The following is a 20,310-nucleotide window of genomic DNA, read 5'->3' on the forward strand; positions in this document are numbered from 1 at the left end:
CTCAGTTACGTTTGGTTAAAAATGTCACTGCTGAGTTTGTGTTATGCAGCTTCATGCTGTGTGAATACTGGAGTTAAGATCTTCTTTGGCAGTGGGACCAGATTAACCATAGAACCCAGTAAGTGCTGCTTCAGACCTATAACCACAATTTTACCAAAAAGTTGATAAAGATGTGAATGTTAAAATAATGATATGAGTGAGTTTAACACCTTTGAATCAACTGTTCTGTTTTCTGAATGAAGTTTGGTTCAGTTCTTCTGTGCTGACTTTACGTTACGAGGCTTCGTGTTGTGTGACTGATGGAGGATTTAATAAGTTGATCTTTGGAAGTGGAACCAGATTAAATGTAGAACCCAGTAAGTACTGATCAAGAACAATATATTATTTACGTGGAACAACCCTAAAAACAATTTAGTATAATAATATATACATAATAAATTTACCAATATTGTTTTACACATTTATAAATTCAACAGCTCAGTTGGAGCCTTTCTGTCCAAAAACAGAATATTCTCAGTAAATCAAATATATTTAATATGTAATATAAATTATCATTTTGTTTTGGATATAACATTATAATTAAATACATGTTTATTCACATAGGAGATTAGTATATTGCAAAGAAATAGAAATATAAAAAAAATGTTTTTATTTCACGTGTTAAACTCAGAGACGTTTAAACCAGGTTTATTTAACCAGACTGAAATAAACCAAAGTTTAAATTCACCCTTTAAGTCGCTGTAAATATCTGTGATCATCTCAAATGTTTATTACTTTAACTGCAGTTTTTAAAAAAACAAAACATATGTCCGTTAAATAAATCAGGCTTCGTCTGAATGATCTGATGTCAGTCAGGTTTATGTCCTGAGGCTTCACACTGTGGGACATACGGCTCTAATGACAAGCTGGTCTTTGGAAGCGGCACAAAACTTCATGTTAACGACAGTAAGTTTTCTGGTTTCAATGTTTCACTAATGATTTATTCAGGTTTTAAAAATGACATTTTCTAAATGGTGTTGGCTCACGTTGAGTTTTAAAAGTTATAGAAGACGATCTGGGGAAAATGAATCAGATCATTGAAGTAAAGCAGAGTTTGGTGCTGCAGTCTGACGGCTGAGTGAGGTTTTTGTCTGGTGCCTTCATGCTGTGTGAATGTTGGTGGACGTGAGAAACTCATCTTCAGTTCTGGATCTGTGTTAGTGGTTCAGTCCAGTAAGTCCTGTTTACTTATGTTTGAAAAAGACGTTGGTGACAGAATTCTTTAATGGCTGAACATATTTGATTAGGTGGGTTAAAATAATACATTTGTTTTTATTATTGTGGACCATGGTCGAATCAGTCAGGTTTATGTCCTGACGTTTCAGACAGTGTGACATCAGGGTTTGGGGGTAAGATGATCTTTGGAAGCAGCATAAAACTACACGTTAATGACAGTAAGTTAATTTTTTTCAATCAGTGGTAAAAATATCCAGGAGTGAACAGACGGACTGCTTTAAATGTTCGTTCAAAGTAGAAAAACTGAAAACTTTGAATATTACTTATGTACACACACATCAGAAGTATTCAAAGTATTTGGAATCACTCACCTGTTGAGTAACTTTACTCTGTAGTGAAAAATTGTAATTTTCAAAATGAGGTTTGGTTAATTTGCCAGCTGAGTTTGTGTCAGAGTGTGTCGCACTGTGTGAATGCTGCAAATAAGATCTTTTTTGGAAGTGGAACCAGATTAACCATTGAACCCAGTAAGTGCTGATTAGTAATTAATGAATAGTTAGATTAACAATATTACTTGCGTTTTTTTTTTTTTTTTTTATTAATTTGTAGTATTACGGGATTAGTACATTAGAACATTGCAGAAACATGAAATATTGGTTTTTAATCATCTTGTGTTAAGATTGTTGATTCAAATGTGTTTTATGCAATAAACTGACGTTTGGTCACAGGTCAGGAAAATATAAATTTTAGTTTAAGCAGGACGACAGTGAGTCTGTCAGGTTTGTGTCCTGAGGATTCAGACTGTGGGACGTATGCTTCTGGTGGTGACAAGGTGATTTTTGGAAGTGGCACCAAACTCCATGTTAATAACAGTAAGGAAGATAAATTATTTTCATTAGTTTAACAAATGTTCATACACAGTAAATCAAATTTAATTATTAATATATTATAATACACTATATAGAGTTATAAAATCTATTATTAAATATTTCATAGACGGGACTGTAATTATTCAGTCATATTTAAAAATGGTATTTTTCTCAGTTCAGTTTGGTCCAGTGTGTCTGTGCAGAGTTTGTGTTATGGTTTTTTATGCTGTGTGAATACTGGAGCTAGGACGATATTTGGAAGCGGAACCAGATTAATCGCTGAAGTCCGTAAGTTCTGATAAACACCAAAAACAATCTGCAGCAAAAAGACGTTAAGTGTCTAAATGTGCACGATGTAAAAGGTTGAGTTTCAATGCCTTTGTCTCATCAAATATTTAGAGATCAGTTTTTTCTGTTGTAGGAAACTGAATGCTTGTTTGTTTTTGACTGACCCATTGTTGGTTTTGGATTTGTGTCAGTGGTCCTGTCCGGTAAATACCCCCTTTAAGTAATGTTGACATATTTACTGTTGGTAACACAACTTGAAGAGTTCACAGCTGCTGACAGTAGATATTTTTGATTAATGAGCATATGAAACATAAAGAACATAAAGTTAGGTTTATGTACTGAGGCCTCGGGCTGTGTGACAGACGGTTCTGGTAATTACAAGATTATCTTTGGAAGTGGCACAAAACTTCATGTTGATGACAGTAAGTTGAATTCTTCTCATTTTATGGTGAAAATTTATAGGTTATAGGAATCGATATTTATTTAATTAATTAAAGATTTAATGTGATTTTAAATGTGGTATTTTCTAAATGATGATTGACTTAAGTTGTCACTGCTGGATTTATGTTACGGAGCTTCACACTGTGTGAATACCGGGTATAAGATCTTTTTTGGAAGCGGAATCAGATTAACTATTGAACCCAGTAAGTACCGACGGTAAAAACAATTTTTGTATTGAGAATTTTACAAAGCAGATTACATACAAACAAGCGTGTGCCTTGTTCAATCCAGTCTAAAAAATCTTTATAATTAGTTGAATGTGAATTGTGATTTGCCTTTGTTTGATCTGGACTGTAGTTCAGTTCTGCTGCAGTTGAGTCAGTCAGGTTTATGGACTGAGTCCTCAGACTGTGTGACAACTGGAGCTGGTTTTAACAAGTTGATCTTTGTAAGCGGCACCAAACTCCAAGTTAATAACAGTAAGTTAAATTCTCATTCTGTGGTCAGAATGTAACTGTTGGCAGAAACAGGTAAATGAGCTTTATTGTGACATCTGGCTCTGGTGTTAAAATGGTCTTTGGAAGCGGCACCAAACTCCATGTTAATGACAGTAAGTAAAATTATTTTAAATCTGTGGCTGTAGGAAACTTTGAGAGTAAAAAGTTAACTATAGTTTAAATGTTCAATAATCATTTAGTCAGACTTTAAATTCAACATTTTTCTGAATGAAGTTTGGTTGAGGCTGTCACTGCTGGGTTAGTGTTATGGTTCCTGATGCTGTGTGAATACTGGAGGTGGAAACAAGCTGATCTTTGGAAGTGGAACCAGATTAAACATAGAAACCAGTAAGTACTGATAAAGATTCTTTTTTAAAATAGAGTTTGTTGTGCTGCAGACTGAAGGAAGAGTGAGTCTGTTTCTGTTTGGCTCTTATATGTTGTGTGACTGTGGGTGGACGTGACCGGATCATCTTTGGTTCTGGGTCTGTTAGTGGTTCAGTCCAGTAAGTCTGTTACTTTATCAAGTATTTCCAACATGAAAGTTGATGGTGACTGAACTTTCTGATGACTTCACAGCTGCTGACAGTGATGGAAATGAATCATTTGATATGTTTAAGAAGTAAGTTAAATAGTTTTTTATTTGACCTGGAAGATCAGTTCAGTTCTGCTGCAGTTGGGTCAGTCAGGTTTATGGACTGACACCTCAGACTGTGTGACATACTCTGGTGGTAATAAGATTATCTTTGGAAGTGGCTCCAAACTTCTTGTTAATGACAGTAAGTTACAAAAAAATGATTATAATGATATATTTGTATTATGTGTGACTGCAGGACTAGAAGTTGATATTTTTCTTCATGGAGTTTGGTTCCGTTTGTCAGTGCTCTGTTTGTGTCATGGTTCTTCATGCTGTGTGATTACTGGAACTAAGTTGGTCTTTGGAAGTGGAACCAGATTAACCACTGAACCTGGTACGTACTTATACAGACCAATATTACTTAAACTGGTTCTGCATCAAATTGTAACGTTGGATGAAAACAATTTCTTCGATTTATTATCAAATGAACACAACTCCAACTTTTACTTGTTTAATCTGGGTGAAGTTGAGCCAGTCAGGTTTATGCACTGAGTCCTCAGACTGTGTGACAACTGGAGCTGGTGTTAACAAGTTGATCTTTGGAAGCGGCACCAAACTCCAAGTTAATAACAGTAAGTTAAATTCTCATTCTGTGGTCAGAATGTAACTGTTGGACAAAAACAGAGAACAAGCTTTATTCCATAATGTTCAGTCACATTTTAATCACAGTATTTTCTAAATGAAGTTTGGCTCAGGTGTGACATTTTAAAAAACTAATACACTTGTTACAAACAGGTTTAAACAACGTCACATTTGTAAAAGTTCAACCTTTCATCTGTACAGTACAGCAGTTGTACTGCAGAGTGGAATCAGTCAGGTTTATGAACTGAGGCTTTAGACTGTGACATATGACTTCAGGTTTAAGTTGATCTTTGGAAGCGGCACCAAACTGTGCGTTAATCATTGTAAGTTAAATTCTTTCATTCTGTGCATGCAGACTGTAGGAACCCTTGAGGATTAAACAAACTGGTTTAAATGTTCAGAGATATTTCAGTTTTAAACCAATTAATACAAACCAGAGATAATCATACACAAATAATACTAGAGAGATTAACTAACACTAAAAACACTCTGTATCTTTGTTCAGTTGCTTTATTCCGTGTTAATTTATATGTAGAAGAAACTAAAGGCAGCTTTGCTGTGTGGCTGGATTGTAATTATTCAGTCACTTTTTAAAATGAGGTTTTTCTTAATGGAGTTTGGCTCAGATTGTCAATCTGCAGAGTTTTTGTTATGTAGCTTCATGTTGTGTGACTAGTGTATATAAGATCTTCTTCGGAAGTGGAACCAGAATAACCGTAGAACCCAGTAAGTACTGATATAGATTATAGATCTGAGGTTCAGTGAGAATTCACCTAAATTTTGAATCACATTGAATCTGTTTTACGTGGCCTCAGTTTGTAAGAATGAGCTTCTCAGTAAAGCTGAGCTCTGTCTACGCTGTTTGCTAAAGTCCGGTTTATGGACTGAACCTTCACACTGTGTGACATTCACGTCTGATAGGAAGATCATTTTTGGAAGTGGCACAAAGCTGCATGTTAACAACAGTAAGTAAAGCGTTTTTTATTGTTTATTATTAGGAAATGTTGAGGAGTGAACAGGCGAACTGGTCCAAATGTTAAATTAAAGTTTTAAAACGTGTTGATCTAACTCCCATAAAAAAACAACAACATTCAAACACAAAGGACAATGATAATCCTGATAAATATATCAATTAGGAAACGATTGTTGAAGAGCATCATCACTAAAACACACTCTGAACTAAATAGAATATAAATACATTCTAATTCTGATTATCGTGTTAGAAGCAAATAGCTGCTTATTTATGTGATAAAATTACCTAATCAAATAAATCGTGTGCTGAATTCTTGTTATGGAGCTTCATGCTGTGTGACTACTGGTGCAAACCAATACAAAATCTTCTTTGGAAGTGGAACCAGATTAATCACTGAGCCCAGTGAGTACGGGTCCTTATTTCATATAGAATGAACACATTTAATGAAAGACATAAATTATATGTGTGTCAAATATATATATGTGTGTATATATATATATATATATATATATATAAATATAAAAGATCAGATCAAACTGGCTCCATTTGTTAAAGAAGTTTATTTGAAAATCTTTAAATGTCCAGTTTTGTAAATGAAGTTCAGTTTAGTTCTGGGTTTATGACATGAAGCTTAATGCTGTGTGACTACTGGAAATCAAAATAGGATCATCTTTGGAAGTGGAACCAGACTAATCATAGAATACAGTGAGTACTCATACATACTACTGTATGTGTGTAGATCCTAAATGATCTTGATATGAAGAATCTTTACAATCAAACTGAACCTGTGTTCAGAGTTTATGTAAAACTTCAGCTGAAAAATCCTCCAGTGAAAACAGAGGTCAAAAAATGTTTATTTACAGAAATAAAAGATGTGATCATAATATTAACACACACTTACTGTAAAATGTAAATCACAATAGGTGCATCAATATGTCATCAATAAGTCGACTGCACAATAAACCTTATGACTTCCATTTATTACATTTAACTTCAAACAACATTTGCATTTCTAACTAAACTGTAATAAATAAGCTAAAGTTTGGTTCAGCTCATCACCCTGGAGTTTGTGTGATGGTGTTTGATGCTGTGTGAATGTTGGAGGTCTAAATAAGCTGATCTTTGGAAGTGGGACCAGATTAAACATAGAATCCAGTAAGTAATGATCAGAAGTGAGTACTCATACATACTACTGTATGTGTGTAGATCCTAAATGATCTTGATATGAAGAATCTTTACAATCAAACTGAACCTGTGTTCAGAGTTTATGTAAAACTTCAGCTGAAAAATCCTCCAGTGAAAACAGAGGTCAAAAAATGTTTATTTACAGAAATAAAAGATGTGATCATAATATTAACACACACTTACTGTAAAATGTAAATCACAATAGGTGCATCAATATGTCATCAATAAGTCGACTGCACAATAAACCTTATGACTTCCATTTATTACATTTAACTTCAAACAACATTTGCATTTCTAACTAAACTGTAATAAATAAGCTAAAGTTTGGTTCAGCTCATCACCCTGGAGTTTGTGTGAGGGTGTTTGATGCTGTGTGAATGTTGGAGGTCTAAATAAGCTGATCTTTGGAAGTGGGACCAGATTAAACATAGAATCCAGTAAGTAATGATCAGAAAACTTACTCATACAATGCATGCTTAGAAACCAGACTTATAATAAAAAACAATAAAGCTAAAAAAATAAAGATATTTTAAAACTGAAATTTGAAGATAAAATGTCACGTAATCTAAATACGTAAACTGATCATCATAATTTTATTCAGTAGCTTTACCGTGCATGTCACTTTAACTTGTGTGTAAAGATGCTACATTTCTAAATGAAGTTTGGTTCAGTTGGTCTCTGCTGAGTTTGTGTTGTGATGCTTCATGTTGTGTGATGACTGGTGGATTTAATAAGATCATCTTTGGAAGTGGAACCAGATTAATCCTAGAACTTAGTAAGTACTGATGTAATTCCAAAATTCTATCTGGAGAAATTCACTAATTATTTACACAAGTTATCTTAAAATTAAACACATCACTTTACACAACTGTGGAATATTTCAGACATGTTAGTTCAGTTTGTGTTATGGTTCTTCATGTTGTGTGAATACTGGAGGTGTAACTAAGCTCGTCTTTGGAAGTGGAACCAGATTAAATATAGAATCCAGTAAGTACTGATACTAACTAGTATTATAAGTATCATTTTTGGTATTTATTATATGCAGCTTCAATAAGAGAACATTTATTTTCAATTCAATTTTTTTGTTGTTGTTTTTATGAGTTGCAATCTATTACATTGATTAAAAGAATAAGTTAGTTATAAGTAGAAAATAATTATATTAGAATATTCTGAATATCTCATTCTAATAATATAAAACAGCTGTGAAGAGGTAAAGTCATAAACTGATATAATATCTGTTTATATGGTTATTTATTAAAAATCAAAATGTTGTTTTTTACTAGATAGAAAGTGTCTATTTACTTTAGAAAGATAAAAATCTTAATCTTACGTTTTCTTACTGAAGTTAAATTCGGTCCGTCACTGCCGTGTTTGTGTTGTGGTGCGTCATGTTGTGTGAATGCTGGTACAGCAACAAAGATAATTTTTGGAGATGGAACCAGATTGACTGTAGAACCCAGTAAGTACTGATAAAAACCCTAAACATTATTTAAACAAACTAAACAAATACAACTAACTACATAACGTTTCTGGTATTAAATTAGAAGTAGTCAAATTTAGTTTAGAAGAAAAATAAATTTCTTTAGTTTTCTCAATGAAGTCTGGTTTGTTTCATCGTGTTTTTGTGACAAAGCTTCATCTTGTGTGAATGATGGTAGATATAAGCTCATCTTTGGAACTGGAACCAGATTAACGATTGAACTCAGTAAGTCCTGATACACATCCAGTGGTAGATAAACATTTAACAACAGCACAAAAACTCACTAATTGTTCATTAAAAAATTGGAGAAAAATCATGAAGATAAAAGTAAAAGTATGAAACTGAGTGATGATGCAGATCTGAGTAGGCCAGGTTTGTTCAGTAAGTCTTCAGACTGTGGGACATACGGCTCCGGTGTTGACAAAATGATCTTTGGAAGTGGCACAAGACTTCATGTTAATCACAGTAAGTCATTTTTTTATTGTGTGTTGGAAAATACAGATGATGTGTTGTTTATTTAAACTCCAACAGATCATAACAAAAAGAAACTCTCAAACGGTCTCACAACAATTATCAAATAATTAATATAGTATATTTATAAATGTATTTATTTTCTAGAAGCAGCAGTACATTTTTTAATGAAAGTTAAAATGATGTTTTCTTAAATGAAGTTTGGTTCAGTTGGTGTCAGTTGCTGAGTTTCTGTTATGTTGCTACGTGCTGTGTGAATACTGGAGGTGCAGCTAAAATGGTCTTTGGAAGTGGAACCAGATTAAATGTTGAACCAAGTAAGTGGATAAAAGTAGAAAAAAAAAATTCAGTGTCAGGATAATGCTGCAGTTTCTACATTAATGTTATATAAATAAATAATTTCATTATAGATTGTCTTCATAAGAAGCATAGTGAATATGTACTTTAAGAGAGTTGGAAATAGTCAATAAAATTAGAGCAGCAACACTGAAACACCTAACTGTCTCTAATAGACGGTTAATGATTAAAGATCACATTTTATTTTTAGTGGTGGTTCAAAAAGCAGAGTTTTCACATTAAATCTGGTTCAGCTGGTCTCTGCTGAGTTTGTGTTATGATGCTTGATGCTGTGTGAATACTGGGGCTCAGAAGATCCTCTTTGGAAGTGGAACCAGATTAACTGTTGAATCCAGTGAGTACAGAATTAGATTCTATTTGTTTTTACATGGATCATCTTTAAAAACCTTTTCACATGATATAAATTATAAAAACAAGAAACCAACTATTGTCAGGAAGCTGCATTAATCACAAGATCAGTGATAAAACGGTTTGGTTTCAGTTTATAGTGTCTGAAACAGAAATCAATCATTTAATGTAAAAAATAATGAATATTTTAATTAAACTATTTTAAATCAGGTCTGGATATTTGTATAACATGGGATTTTTAGTTTTCACTCTAAGTGTGGTTTAGTTGGTCTGTGCTGGGTTTGTGTTGTGATGTTTCGTGTTGTGTGAAAACTGGAGGTTTATCAAAGATGATTTTTGGAACTGGAACCAGATTAACTGTTGAACCCAGTAAGTACAGATATTTGTTGTTAGGAAGGTTTTAAATGGAGTTTCTTTAAAAAACAAACCAACAGTGTTTTACATATAAAACTATCATGATGCTGAAACTGTACATAAAAGCAGGACTCGATGAATAAAACGTGTATTTGAGTATAATAGTTATGACGGAGATGATCAAATGGAATCAACAGAGAAAAAAGTTTGGTTCAGTTTATTAGCTGGATGAGTTTGTGTTGTGGTGCTTCTTGCTGTGTGAATGCTGCAAACAAGATCATCTTTGGAAGTGGCACCAGAATAATTATTGAACCCAGTAAGTACTGATAAAAATCTCAGACCTGATGGTTTTGGAACAGATTTAAAAGAAAATAACTTGTATAGCTAAACTTAAGTGAGAAGTGTTGTATTAAGTTACATTTAGTTAGGCTCTAAACATTTACTAATTTGATCCTTCAGGATCACAAGATTTAGCCAAAAAAGGAACTCATAAAATTCAGAATCATCCTGTAAAATAAACTTTTAAAGACGATTTTTCATTTTCAAGACTTTCATGACGGTGATAAAATAAACTGCTGTAGACTAAATGCTTTAATGGGCCACATTTACTTTTTATTTCTAATTCACCAGTATATACGTTTATTATAATTATAGGAATAACTTTAATTTTAGTATTAATCATGTTTTTTAAATGAAGTGTGGTTCAGTTTAGACCAGCTGAGTTTCTGCTCTGGTGCATCATGTTGTGTGACTGGTACAAATCAAAATAAGCTCATCTTTGAAAGAGGAACCAGATTAAATATTGAACCCAGTGAGTACCTCTGTTCAATATTTTTATTAATATATTTTAAAAGCAAAGTTTTGTAGCAGTAAAGATGAAACTACAAACACGTTGACTCTTTATGCTCGTAAAATCAAAAATGCAATAAAAGTAGAAAAGGAAGTCATTTGGTATAAAACAAGTTTTCAGATAAAGTTTTCCAAAATGTCAGGAACTAAAAAAACTGTCTGTAAATAATACATAAAAAATTAAAGGCTTAAATAAATTAATAAATTGTAGACAGTTTATCATGTCAAAAATAATAAAATGCATCTGAATTTGGCTCATTGACTAATCCTAAATCAAATTAATAAAAATAAAAATCAGACTGAAATGAAATCTAAGTTGTAAAAATACTTTTTTTAAAATAAAGTTTGGATCAATTTGGCAATGATGAGTTTATGTTAGGATGCTGCACATTGTGTGACTGGTACAAGTCAATTTAAAGTCATCTTTGGAAGTGGAACCAGATTGAACGTTGAACCCAGTAAGTAATATAATTAAAACCATCAGAAAGCAACAGTGTAATCTCCACATTACACAAGGAAAACAAGCTGCTGATTTAAAGTTAACTAACAATGTGTCAGGTGAGATCGTACAGACCAGAAATGTCAATTTATAAATTCACATCATTGACAATAAAACACATCAGCAACTCTAATATATGGTTAATGTCAAAGTGTAAAGTTTAAAAGTCAGTTTTCTGAATGGGGTTTAGTTTAGTTCGCCACTGCTGGGTTTGTGTTATAGTGCTTCATACTGTGTGTATGCTGGAAATCAAAAGATCATCTTTGGAAGTGGAACCAGATTAACTGTTGAACCCAGTGAGTACTGATACAGGCCATAAATATTCAGGGGGCATTTTTTTATTTGCTAATCTATATTTAATCATATAAATTATAGAATTGCTGTATTGAAATTATAGAAATGTGGGAAAAATAACTATTGTATTGAGCCTAGTTGGTCAGTCAGTTGTATGTAAATTTTCATTAGGATATAAATACAAACACAAAATGCAGCATTATTTATGTGACTAGAATTCAAAGTTCACATTGTGTGGCTGGTTAAAATGCATACAGAATAATTTCTTGAAGTGGAACCAGATTAACTGTTGAACCCAGTAAATTCTGATATAGAAAAAAAAAAAACTACAAGTAGGAATACAATAAATATTCTCAAAATGATAGCCCTATTGAGTAAATAATAACCTGTAAGGACAATGGAAAATCATCTTTTTCTAAATGAAGTCGGGTTCAGTTTATCACTGCTGAGTTTGAGTCATGGAGTTTAATGTTGTGTGAATACTGGAGCTGCAGATAAGATCTTCTTTGGAAGTGGAACCAGATTAATCGTTGAGCCCAGTGAGTAATAATACATAGTATTTATTTGGTCACTTTGAAAAAGTCGTTTATCCTGAAGTCTTAACTAGTAGCTACAGACACAGTTATTTTAAAATCAAATTAGATTATTTTTCTTTTATTTAAGTGCAATTTAAGAATGTCCGTTTCCCAAATGAAGTTTGGTTCTGTCCATCACTGCTGAGTTTATGTTATGGTGCTTCATGTTGTGTGAATACTGGGAATAGAAAGATAGTTTTTGGCAGCGGAACCAGACTAAACACTGAACCGAGTAAGTACTGATATAGATTTAAATTCTAGATTTATTTATATGATATGGCTTGAAAACACAAAAATTATTTATATGGAACACATCTCAGATCAGAAGAGTAAGAAGTCCAGTTATCAGATAACATCTGTTGAAAGATGAAATTATTCCCCCAAACCATCAGGATTGTGATGTCAACACAAATCAACATAAATAAGAAAATTATTTTCCAGCTAAAACAAAGATTAAAGACGTTCTGATGGCAGCACTGACTTTATCACATCTATATCTAGATCTATCTACTGTATATTTTGTACTGTATAATCTTTCATTATAATGTAGGGCCTGACTTTAACTGCTTAGGAGTCTCAATTGAAGTAAATAGTCTTTTATATTAAGTTGGTTAATTTAGAACTGGCTGAGTTTGTGTAATGAAGCTTCCTGCAGTGTGAATACAAACCAAAATAAACAAGAGTTTGGCAGAGGAACCAGATTGACTGTTGAACCCAGTAAGTACTGATATAGATTATATTTAGTGTGAAATCTATGACATTTAACAATTTTTTATGGATGATGCAGTTTGAAGAGTTTTCTTCTAGATTCAAACTTGTTTTGTGAAGATGATGAACGTTAACATTAGACACTGAAAACAAACACAATCAGAAAAGTGTTTGAATAACACAAATAATTCAGTTGATTTATTAATTCATTTACTTTAGTTATACTTTATATCGGACAAAGTAAAAGAAATGACTAAAACCTACTGTTTAGAGTATCTTTAAACCAACCATCATTAGTCGTTGATCATTAGTGCTGAAACAGCTTTTTGTTTTTTTACTGAAAACAGCAGTTTTCTCTGAAAAATTCACACATGTAAAAGTGCCAAGTATGTGAGAGGACCTAATGTTTGCATATTTAGTTTTCTAAATGAAGTTTGGTTCAGTTCATCACCACTGAGTTTGTGTTGTGATGCTTCGTGTTGTGTGAATACTGGAGGTGGAAGTAAGACGATCTTTGGTCGTGGAACCAGATTAACTCTTGAACTAAGTGAGTACAAAAAGATTTTATAGCAATAATATACTGAGTATCTTTAAAAGAAAGGTTTGCCTGTGTCATTACAATATAGATGATTATTTGTTTTCGTGTTGTGTTAGTTAATTGGCTTGACTGATGAGCTTTTCAGAAAGTCACTAAAAATGAAGTATGATCAAATCGACACATCTAAAAGTATCTAAATGCTGATTGCAATGGAAAGTAAGCATTCATGGAAATGCCTCATTAGTAGCAATTACTAAAATCAAATCAAAGAATATTTACCTTTAAATTTAATTTGAGTTTTGCTTAGTTCAGTTCGTCACCTCATAGTTTGTGTTATGGTGATTCATGTTGTGTGAATACTGTGAATCCAAATAAGATCTTCTTTGGAAGTGGAACCAGATTAAGCATCGAACCCAGTGAGTACTGATATAATTCATATTTGTAACATCGGCACCAGGTACAAAACGTAGCTATACTATAACTTTTACAGTCCCGTTATAAAGATGCTGTGCTTTATCTGGATGCTGTTTTTTGTTTAAGTTAAGTCTGTTTTGTGAGACTAAAATATTTAAAATAAATATAATGTTAAATTATATATACATTGGTTAGCATAGTGGATAAGATTGTCACCATCCATACAGGAGGCTGGGGTTTGAATCCCAGCTGCCTTTGTCTTGTAACTTACTTGTAAGTTGCTTTGGATAAAAGCGTCGGACAAATGACTAAATGTAAAAAGAATTTTACACCAAAACACATCGTAAATGTACAGTTCAAAGTTTATTATTTTGTTTAATTTATAGTGAAATTGGAAAAACAGTTTTTTAAATTGAGCCTAGTTGGTCAGTCAGTTGTTCTCTGTTGAGTTTTTGATATGATGCTTCATGATGTGTGAATTCTGGAGGTGGAACTAAGATCATATTTGGGAGTGGAACCAGATTAATAATTGAAGCTAGTAAGTACTAACATAAATCATAAATGTTGCTGTTTTTTTTTTTTTTATAAAGCATCTTAAAAACAAACTCAGTTTGAGCATGTGAAAAATTTTAGATTTAATATTGTACTATTATAACATTTAATCTAGTTTATGATATAGATTCATGACATATATTTATTTTATCGAACAAAGTGACCAGGGCTTTTAACTGGACACTAACAATTCAAAGATCTCAAACGTTAAAACTATAATTTTACTAAAAGCGAAAAAAGCTGAATTTCTAAATTAAATTTGGTTCAGTTTGTCCCATTCAGTTTGTGTTCTGCAGTTTCATGCTGTGTGACTAATGTGAATCAAAAAATCATCTTTGGAAGTGGAACCAGATTAAACATTGAACCCAGTAAGTTCTATTAACTAACGTTTTAAAGAAACTTCTTTAAAATTAGCCTTGTTTTGATGAATCATATCTGTCAATAGGTTATTCATCTGATAAACAAGCTTCATATTTTGTCAACTGGAATTCAGACTAAACTATTAAGTTTGATGGTGATTCTGAGAATATGTCTGATCTTAAAGTTGAGTCGCTATGACTACGATTAGAATAATTCACTTTTTTTCGAACATGGAGTTTGTGTTATGATGCTTCATGTTGTGTGACTAGTGGAAGTTCATACAGGATCTTCTTTGGACGTGGCACCAGATTAACCATTGAGCCCAGTGAGTAGAAGATAATATTTAAATATCGTGTCTTTAAAAGCTTTAAAAGGTTTAACAAAAAACTAATCTAAAACTAGTTCTTTTACCAGTTTGTTCACTATGTCTGCTGACACTAAATATTCCCATTTACATTTGATACATAAAGTAAATCATAAATCACTACATTTAAATAAAAAATAATGTTGTTATAACCAGACAGATGTGTCTAATGCTAAAACTATATTACATTAAGTTGATCAATGTAGTTGTTTTTTTTATGGTGCATGGGGTTGTGCAACTACTGTCGCTGGATATAAAATCTTCTTTGGAAAAGGAACCAGATAAAATGTGGAAACCAGTGCTGATACACGTTTAAATGCTTTATTTCAAACTAGGAAGCAGAATAGAGTAAAAGAAAATTCAGTCAAACACAGTTTCTCACTAAAACAATTAATCTGGATGCTGCAGTTTTGATGCCATTTAAACATTTAAAGAAACAAACTGCTGATCTTAAATTCTTACAATAAATATCCATTACATTCCAAAAATGTTTAAAAAAGAAGTTTAAAATAAATATTTTACTAGTACTATTTTTCTAAATGACGGTTGGTCCACTTCATCAGTTTGTGTTATGGTGCTTCATGTTGTGTAAATACTGGAAATCAATTTAAGATCTTCTTCGGCAGTGGAACCAGATTAAAGGTTGAAACCAGTAAGTACTGATGTAGATCATAAACACTTACGATGCAGTTCTGAAGTAAAAGTCACTCTAGTTCACTTAGTTACATTTAGAAAAACAAAAATGGAAGTGATGGGATTAAAACCTCATAAGAATATACAGATACATTAAAGCACATGGTATAAAAACTGTTTTTACATCTGACATTATCAGAAATGTTTTGTATTTGGTAGTTTGACACATTTATTTTATCTACACTGTGAAGATGAGACCCTGCAGGATTATATGGAAAACATCTACCAGTGGATCCAGTATACACTTTATAAGTGATACTGGGACACTGTTTAGTTTTACTGTGGGGTCTGAGAGTTTTCTGAAGGCCAACAAACACTGTGTGACTGTGGGCAATAAGCTGCTGTTTGGTCGAGGAACCAATCTGAACATCAAGTCCTGTGAGTTCAGTTTCTAAACTAAAAGCTGAAAATCTAACATAAATTAGTAAAGAGAAGTAACTCGACTGCAGTTACTTAACTCTAAATCTAACTATTATCAAAGTCTGATTAACAGCTGGCCACACTCTGTGTGATCTTTGACCATGTCACCTGTTGGGTTATTTAGTTTATAGATTTTATTTGGATTCATTTTAATTAACGCCTGCGAGTCAATGTTGCTGTTTGCTGCAGAGCTGAGTCAGTGAGGTTTGTGTAATGAAGCTTCCCACTGTGTGAATAGTAACAAGATTATCTTTGGAGGAGGCACTAACCTACACATTAACACCAGTAAGTTAAATTCTTTTTATTCCGTGGTAAAAACACGACTGTGTAAACTGTAGAACATGTTTTAAAATGATGTGTCTGATGCTACAACTATATCAGTGCAGCTTTTGTTTGAGTTAAAAGAGAAAATAAGAAAACATTTCAACCAAAACATGTAATACAGTTCTATCAGTTAAATTTGTAATTTAGATTTAATGTGTGAAATGGTTGTGAACCCACTGAGTGTTTTTGTCCTAACGGTTTGAGCTGTGGGACAAAAACTGGCAGAATTACGTTTGGAGCAGGAACCAAACTGACTGTTGACACATGTGAGTCTGCTTTGCTTTTGTCTTTAAAACTACAGTTTCAGTAAATGTTCAGCATGTCTTAAACATTAAGTTTGTATAGTGACTACATTCATCTTTAAACGAAAATGTTTATTTTCTAAATTAAAGAAAGCTTTCTACGGGATCACACGTCAACTTTATCAAACAAAATGATCATGTTAACAGCAGCTTTTTTGATAGTTAAGATTTTAGATTTAAATCCAATGCACTGGATTTTATCTGATCTATCTAATAACACACCGATCAGCTGAGTTTATGTGCTGGTGTCTCATGTTGTGTGAATAGTGGAACCTACAAACTGATCTTTGGATCAGGGATAAGACTGAACATTGAAGCCAGTAAGTTTACCAAATCACTTTTAAAATTCAGATTCCAATCTGTTTTCTTAAATCAGAGAGCCTTTAAAGGTTCTCTGATTGTGGATAGGAACATGTCAGTCCAGAATAATAAAACATTAACAATTAATAACTAAAATGTCCTCATGTTGTGATACATGTACATCAATGCGATAAACGTTTGATCTGATACTGTGGACCATAACATTTTATTATCTCGGCTGCAGCATCTGGTAGGCATTCATGGTACCGCTTCAGAATGGTTTAGGTCCCATTTTGCGGACAGAACCATGAGTGTGAACCTTGCTGGTTCTGAATCATCTTCAGCTCCCCTGTTATATGGAGTTGCTCAAGGGTCAATTTTAGGGCCTCTCCTTTTTTCCCTTTACTTACTTCCTCTGGGTTCCATCCTAAGGAAGCATGGTATTTCTTTTCATTGTTATGCTGTTGACAGTCAAATCTACATGCCACTAAAAAATCCCTTCTGTCTTGTATTGATGACATTAAGGAGTGGATGGCCCTAAGTTTTTTAAAGTTTAACGATACAAAAACCGAGGTGATGTAGATCGGTCCAAATGGCCTCGGTAAACCCTCCCTGGTTGACCTTGGCCCTTTGGCATAGTTTGAGACGCAGACTGTGTCAAACTTAGGTTTTAAGATGGACTGTGATTTTAAATTGGATCGTCAAATTAGTGCAGTCGTAAGGTCTGTTTTTTTCCACCTAGGCAGCTGGCTAAAGTAAAGCCTTTCGTAACACGGCAGCACTTTGAAACAGTAATCCCTGCCTTTATTACATCTCGGCTGGATTACTGTAATGCACTGTATTTTGGTGTAAATCAATCTTCACTTGCACGTCTCCAACTGGTCCAAAACGCAGCTGCTCGTCTCATGGTTGGGGCACGAAAAAGGGAGCACATAACTCCCATCCTGGCATCTCTCCGCTGGTTGCCTGTGCATTTTAGAGTTCATTTTAAAATGCTTTTATTTGTTTTTAAATCTTTACACGGTCTTGCCCCCACTTATCTAGCTGAGCTACTTATCCCCTATGCTCCTTCCCGGTCTCTCAGGTCAGCTGACCAGCTCCTCCTGACAGTACCGAAGTCAAGGAGGAAGCCTAGAGGGGACAGAGTTTTTGCCGTTGCAGCACCCAAATTATGGAGTGCCCTACCACTGCACAGTGGTAGGGCATAGGCAGGCACCTTCATTGTCCACTTTTAAAACTTACTTGAAGACTTATTTTTACTCTCTGACTTTTAATTCAGCATGATGACTCTGTGTTTGTTTCCTTTGTTTTATTCTTTTGTTTTTATTGTCATCTTATTTATTATTTATTGTTTTAAGTATTGTCTTAATCGCTTGTTTTTCTTTTGACTAACTGTGTACAGCACTTTGGTCAGCCAAAGCTATTTTTAAAGTACTTTATAAATAAAGTTGAGTTGAGTATTTAATGTATTCAACTATTTATTAAAGAATTGAATATTAAATGACATCTTTCCATTTAGTTGTATAAGCAGTTATTGTAGTAATCAGAGTCACTGTGTGACTGCATCTGGAAACTACAAAGTCATTTTTGGATCAGGAACCAAACTAACTGTCGAGATCAGTGAGTACTACAGATATAGTTTTAAAAAGCATAATGTTTTAAATAATAGTGAAGGAAAAGGAGACTTTCCCAAGAATATGTTTTATAAGAAATCTTTTAACGGGTTGTTCACATTTTCTGTAACAAGTGCACAAGTTGGTGGTTTCTGGGATGAAATGAATTTTTAAAGAACAGGTGTTGGATTATTACAAATTTTAAAAACTCTATGATCAGTAATGAGCTAGTTTGAAACATCCTGGTTATTGTTGAGGAAAGTAACACTGTGAGACTGGAACTGGAAACAGAAAACTACTGTTTGGTGAAGGAGTTCGATTGACTGTTGAATCTAGTGAGTATGATTTTAACTTTTAAAGAGTAAAAAAATGTAAATAGTGCAAAGACAGACAAAATTTGTCATGTTCACTTACTGAACCACTACTTAGTACATTTATGTTACATGTGCGATTGAAAAAACAAACAATAATTGTGGGACTGGCTGTTGATCCTCTTTTGCTTCAGAAAAACATCAGAAATTATATTTGATTGAACTTTGACCTCATCAGCTGTAATCAGTAAAATTTAGTTCTGCAGTTTATTTGATTATTACGTTATCTGGAAATGAAAGTAACTGTGTGCCAGTAATTATTTTACATATTCCTGCAAAGCACTTCCATCTGTCTTCATTTTTAAAGCTGATAGTTATTGTTCAGATCAGATTCACTGTGTGACTACGTCTGGAAACTGGAAAATTATTTTTGGTAAAGGAACCAAACTAACTGTAGAAAGCAGTGAGTATCCAGAATATAAATATTATATATGAGCTGATGAATTGAATATTTTTAGGTATGTTGTGCTTTTGTTGGTCAGAAGAAGTATTAGTAGTATTTATATTGGAAACATCTTGAATTTATTGTAATAATGTTAGATATATTTAGTCAGCAGAATAATGTTTATTATATGCATCACCTCAGATGATGGTTATTGTTTCATCAGTAGTGATTAATCATTATAATGAAGCAGCAGCCGCTCGCTGACTCTCTGTGTGTTAATGTTACTGTGTTTGTCACAGTGTGACAAATTCTGCAGCAGATAAACTCGTCTTTGGTTCAGGCACAAAACTAATGGTCGGTTCAAGTAAGTTACTTTCTTTTCTAAGACTAATTTGGAATGTTTCATGGTTTTGCGTATCATATCCATATTTAACATATGTACCCTAGACAAAAACGTAAAACTTTATTTCAGCAAAAACAAAAATTAAAAGCTTAACTTAACTATAAATCTAACCTTCCCCACAATATGAAGTGTAAGAAATTGGCACATTTGACACAACTGATATTAAGTCCAATATTTATTCACTGATTAAATGTAACTGCCTCACTCACTGAAGCAGATTTAGTTTTTGACAGTCTATGTGTTCATGGTCGAGCTCAGATCCACTGTGAAATCTTTGAAACTCTAACCTGAGATTTGGAGAAGGAGCCAAACTAATCATTGAAACTAGTGAATCTCATAATAATTCATATTTTCAAAAGACAGAATGAACTAAGATGTCTAATAATGGTTGTGTTAAAAGATAATCTGTTATCAACTTAAAAGATAAGGCACCACCCAAAAAGCTGCTCTAATAATCTAATATCTGTAATGCAGATTTTGTTGAGATCAGATTCACTGTGTGACTGTGGGAGCAGGAAGCTATAAACTAACTTTTGGAGAAGGAACCAAGTTTCTGGTAGAAACCAGTGAGTATCAGGACGTATTATATATATTTAAAGGTTCAAATCTGTATTTTCAGGGTGGTGATTGATAAGATGTGAAGCAGTTT

The 20,310-nt window shown here is 33.2% G+C and overlaps 1 protein-coding gene across 1 annotated transcript in view; it reads left to right on the forward strand.

Moving 5' to 3' along the window:
- The first annotated feature begins 3,368 nt into the window (after positions 1 to 3,368).
- LOC113171509 (M1-specific T cell receptor alpha chain-like) overlaps positions 3,369 to 20,310 on the forward strand; it is a 34,481-nt gene continuing 17,539 nt past the window's right edge. Inside the window, exon 1 of the mRNA XM_033326418.1 lies at positions 3,369 to 3,423. Coding sequence (XP_033182309.1) covers positions 3,384 to 3,423 — 40 coding nt within the window. The 5' untranslated portion in view covers positions 3,369 to 3,383. The remainder of the gene's footprint in view (positions 3,424 to 20,310) is intronic.

Source organism: Anabas testudineus, chromosome 17 (assembly GCF_900324465.2).
Source record: "Anabas testudineus chromosome 17, fAnaTes1.2, whole genome shotgun sequence".
Taxonomy (NCBI): domain Eukaryota; kingdom Metazoa; phylum Chordata; class Actinopteri; order Anabantiformes; family Anabantidae; genus Anabas; species Anabas testudineus.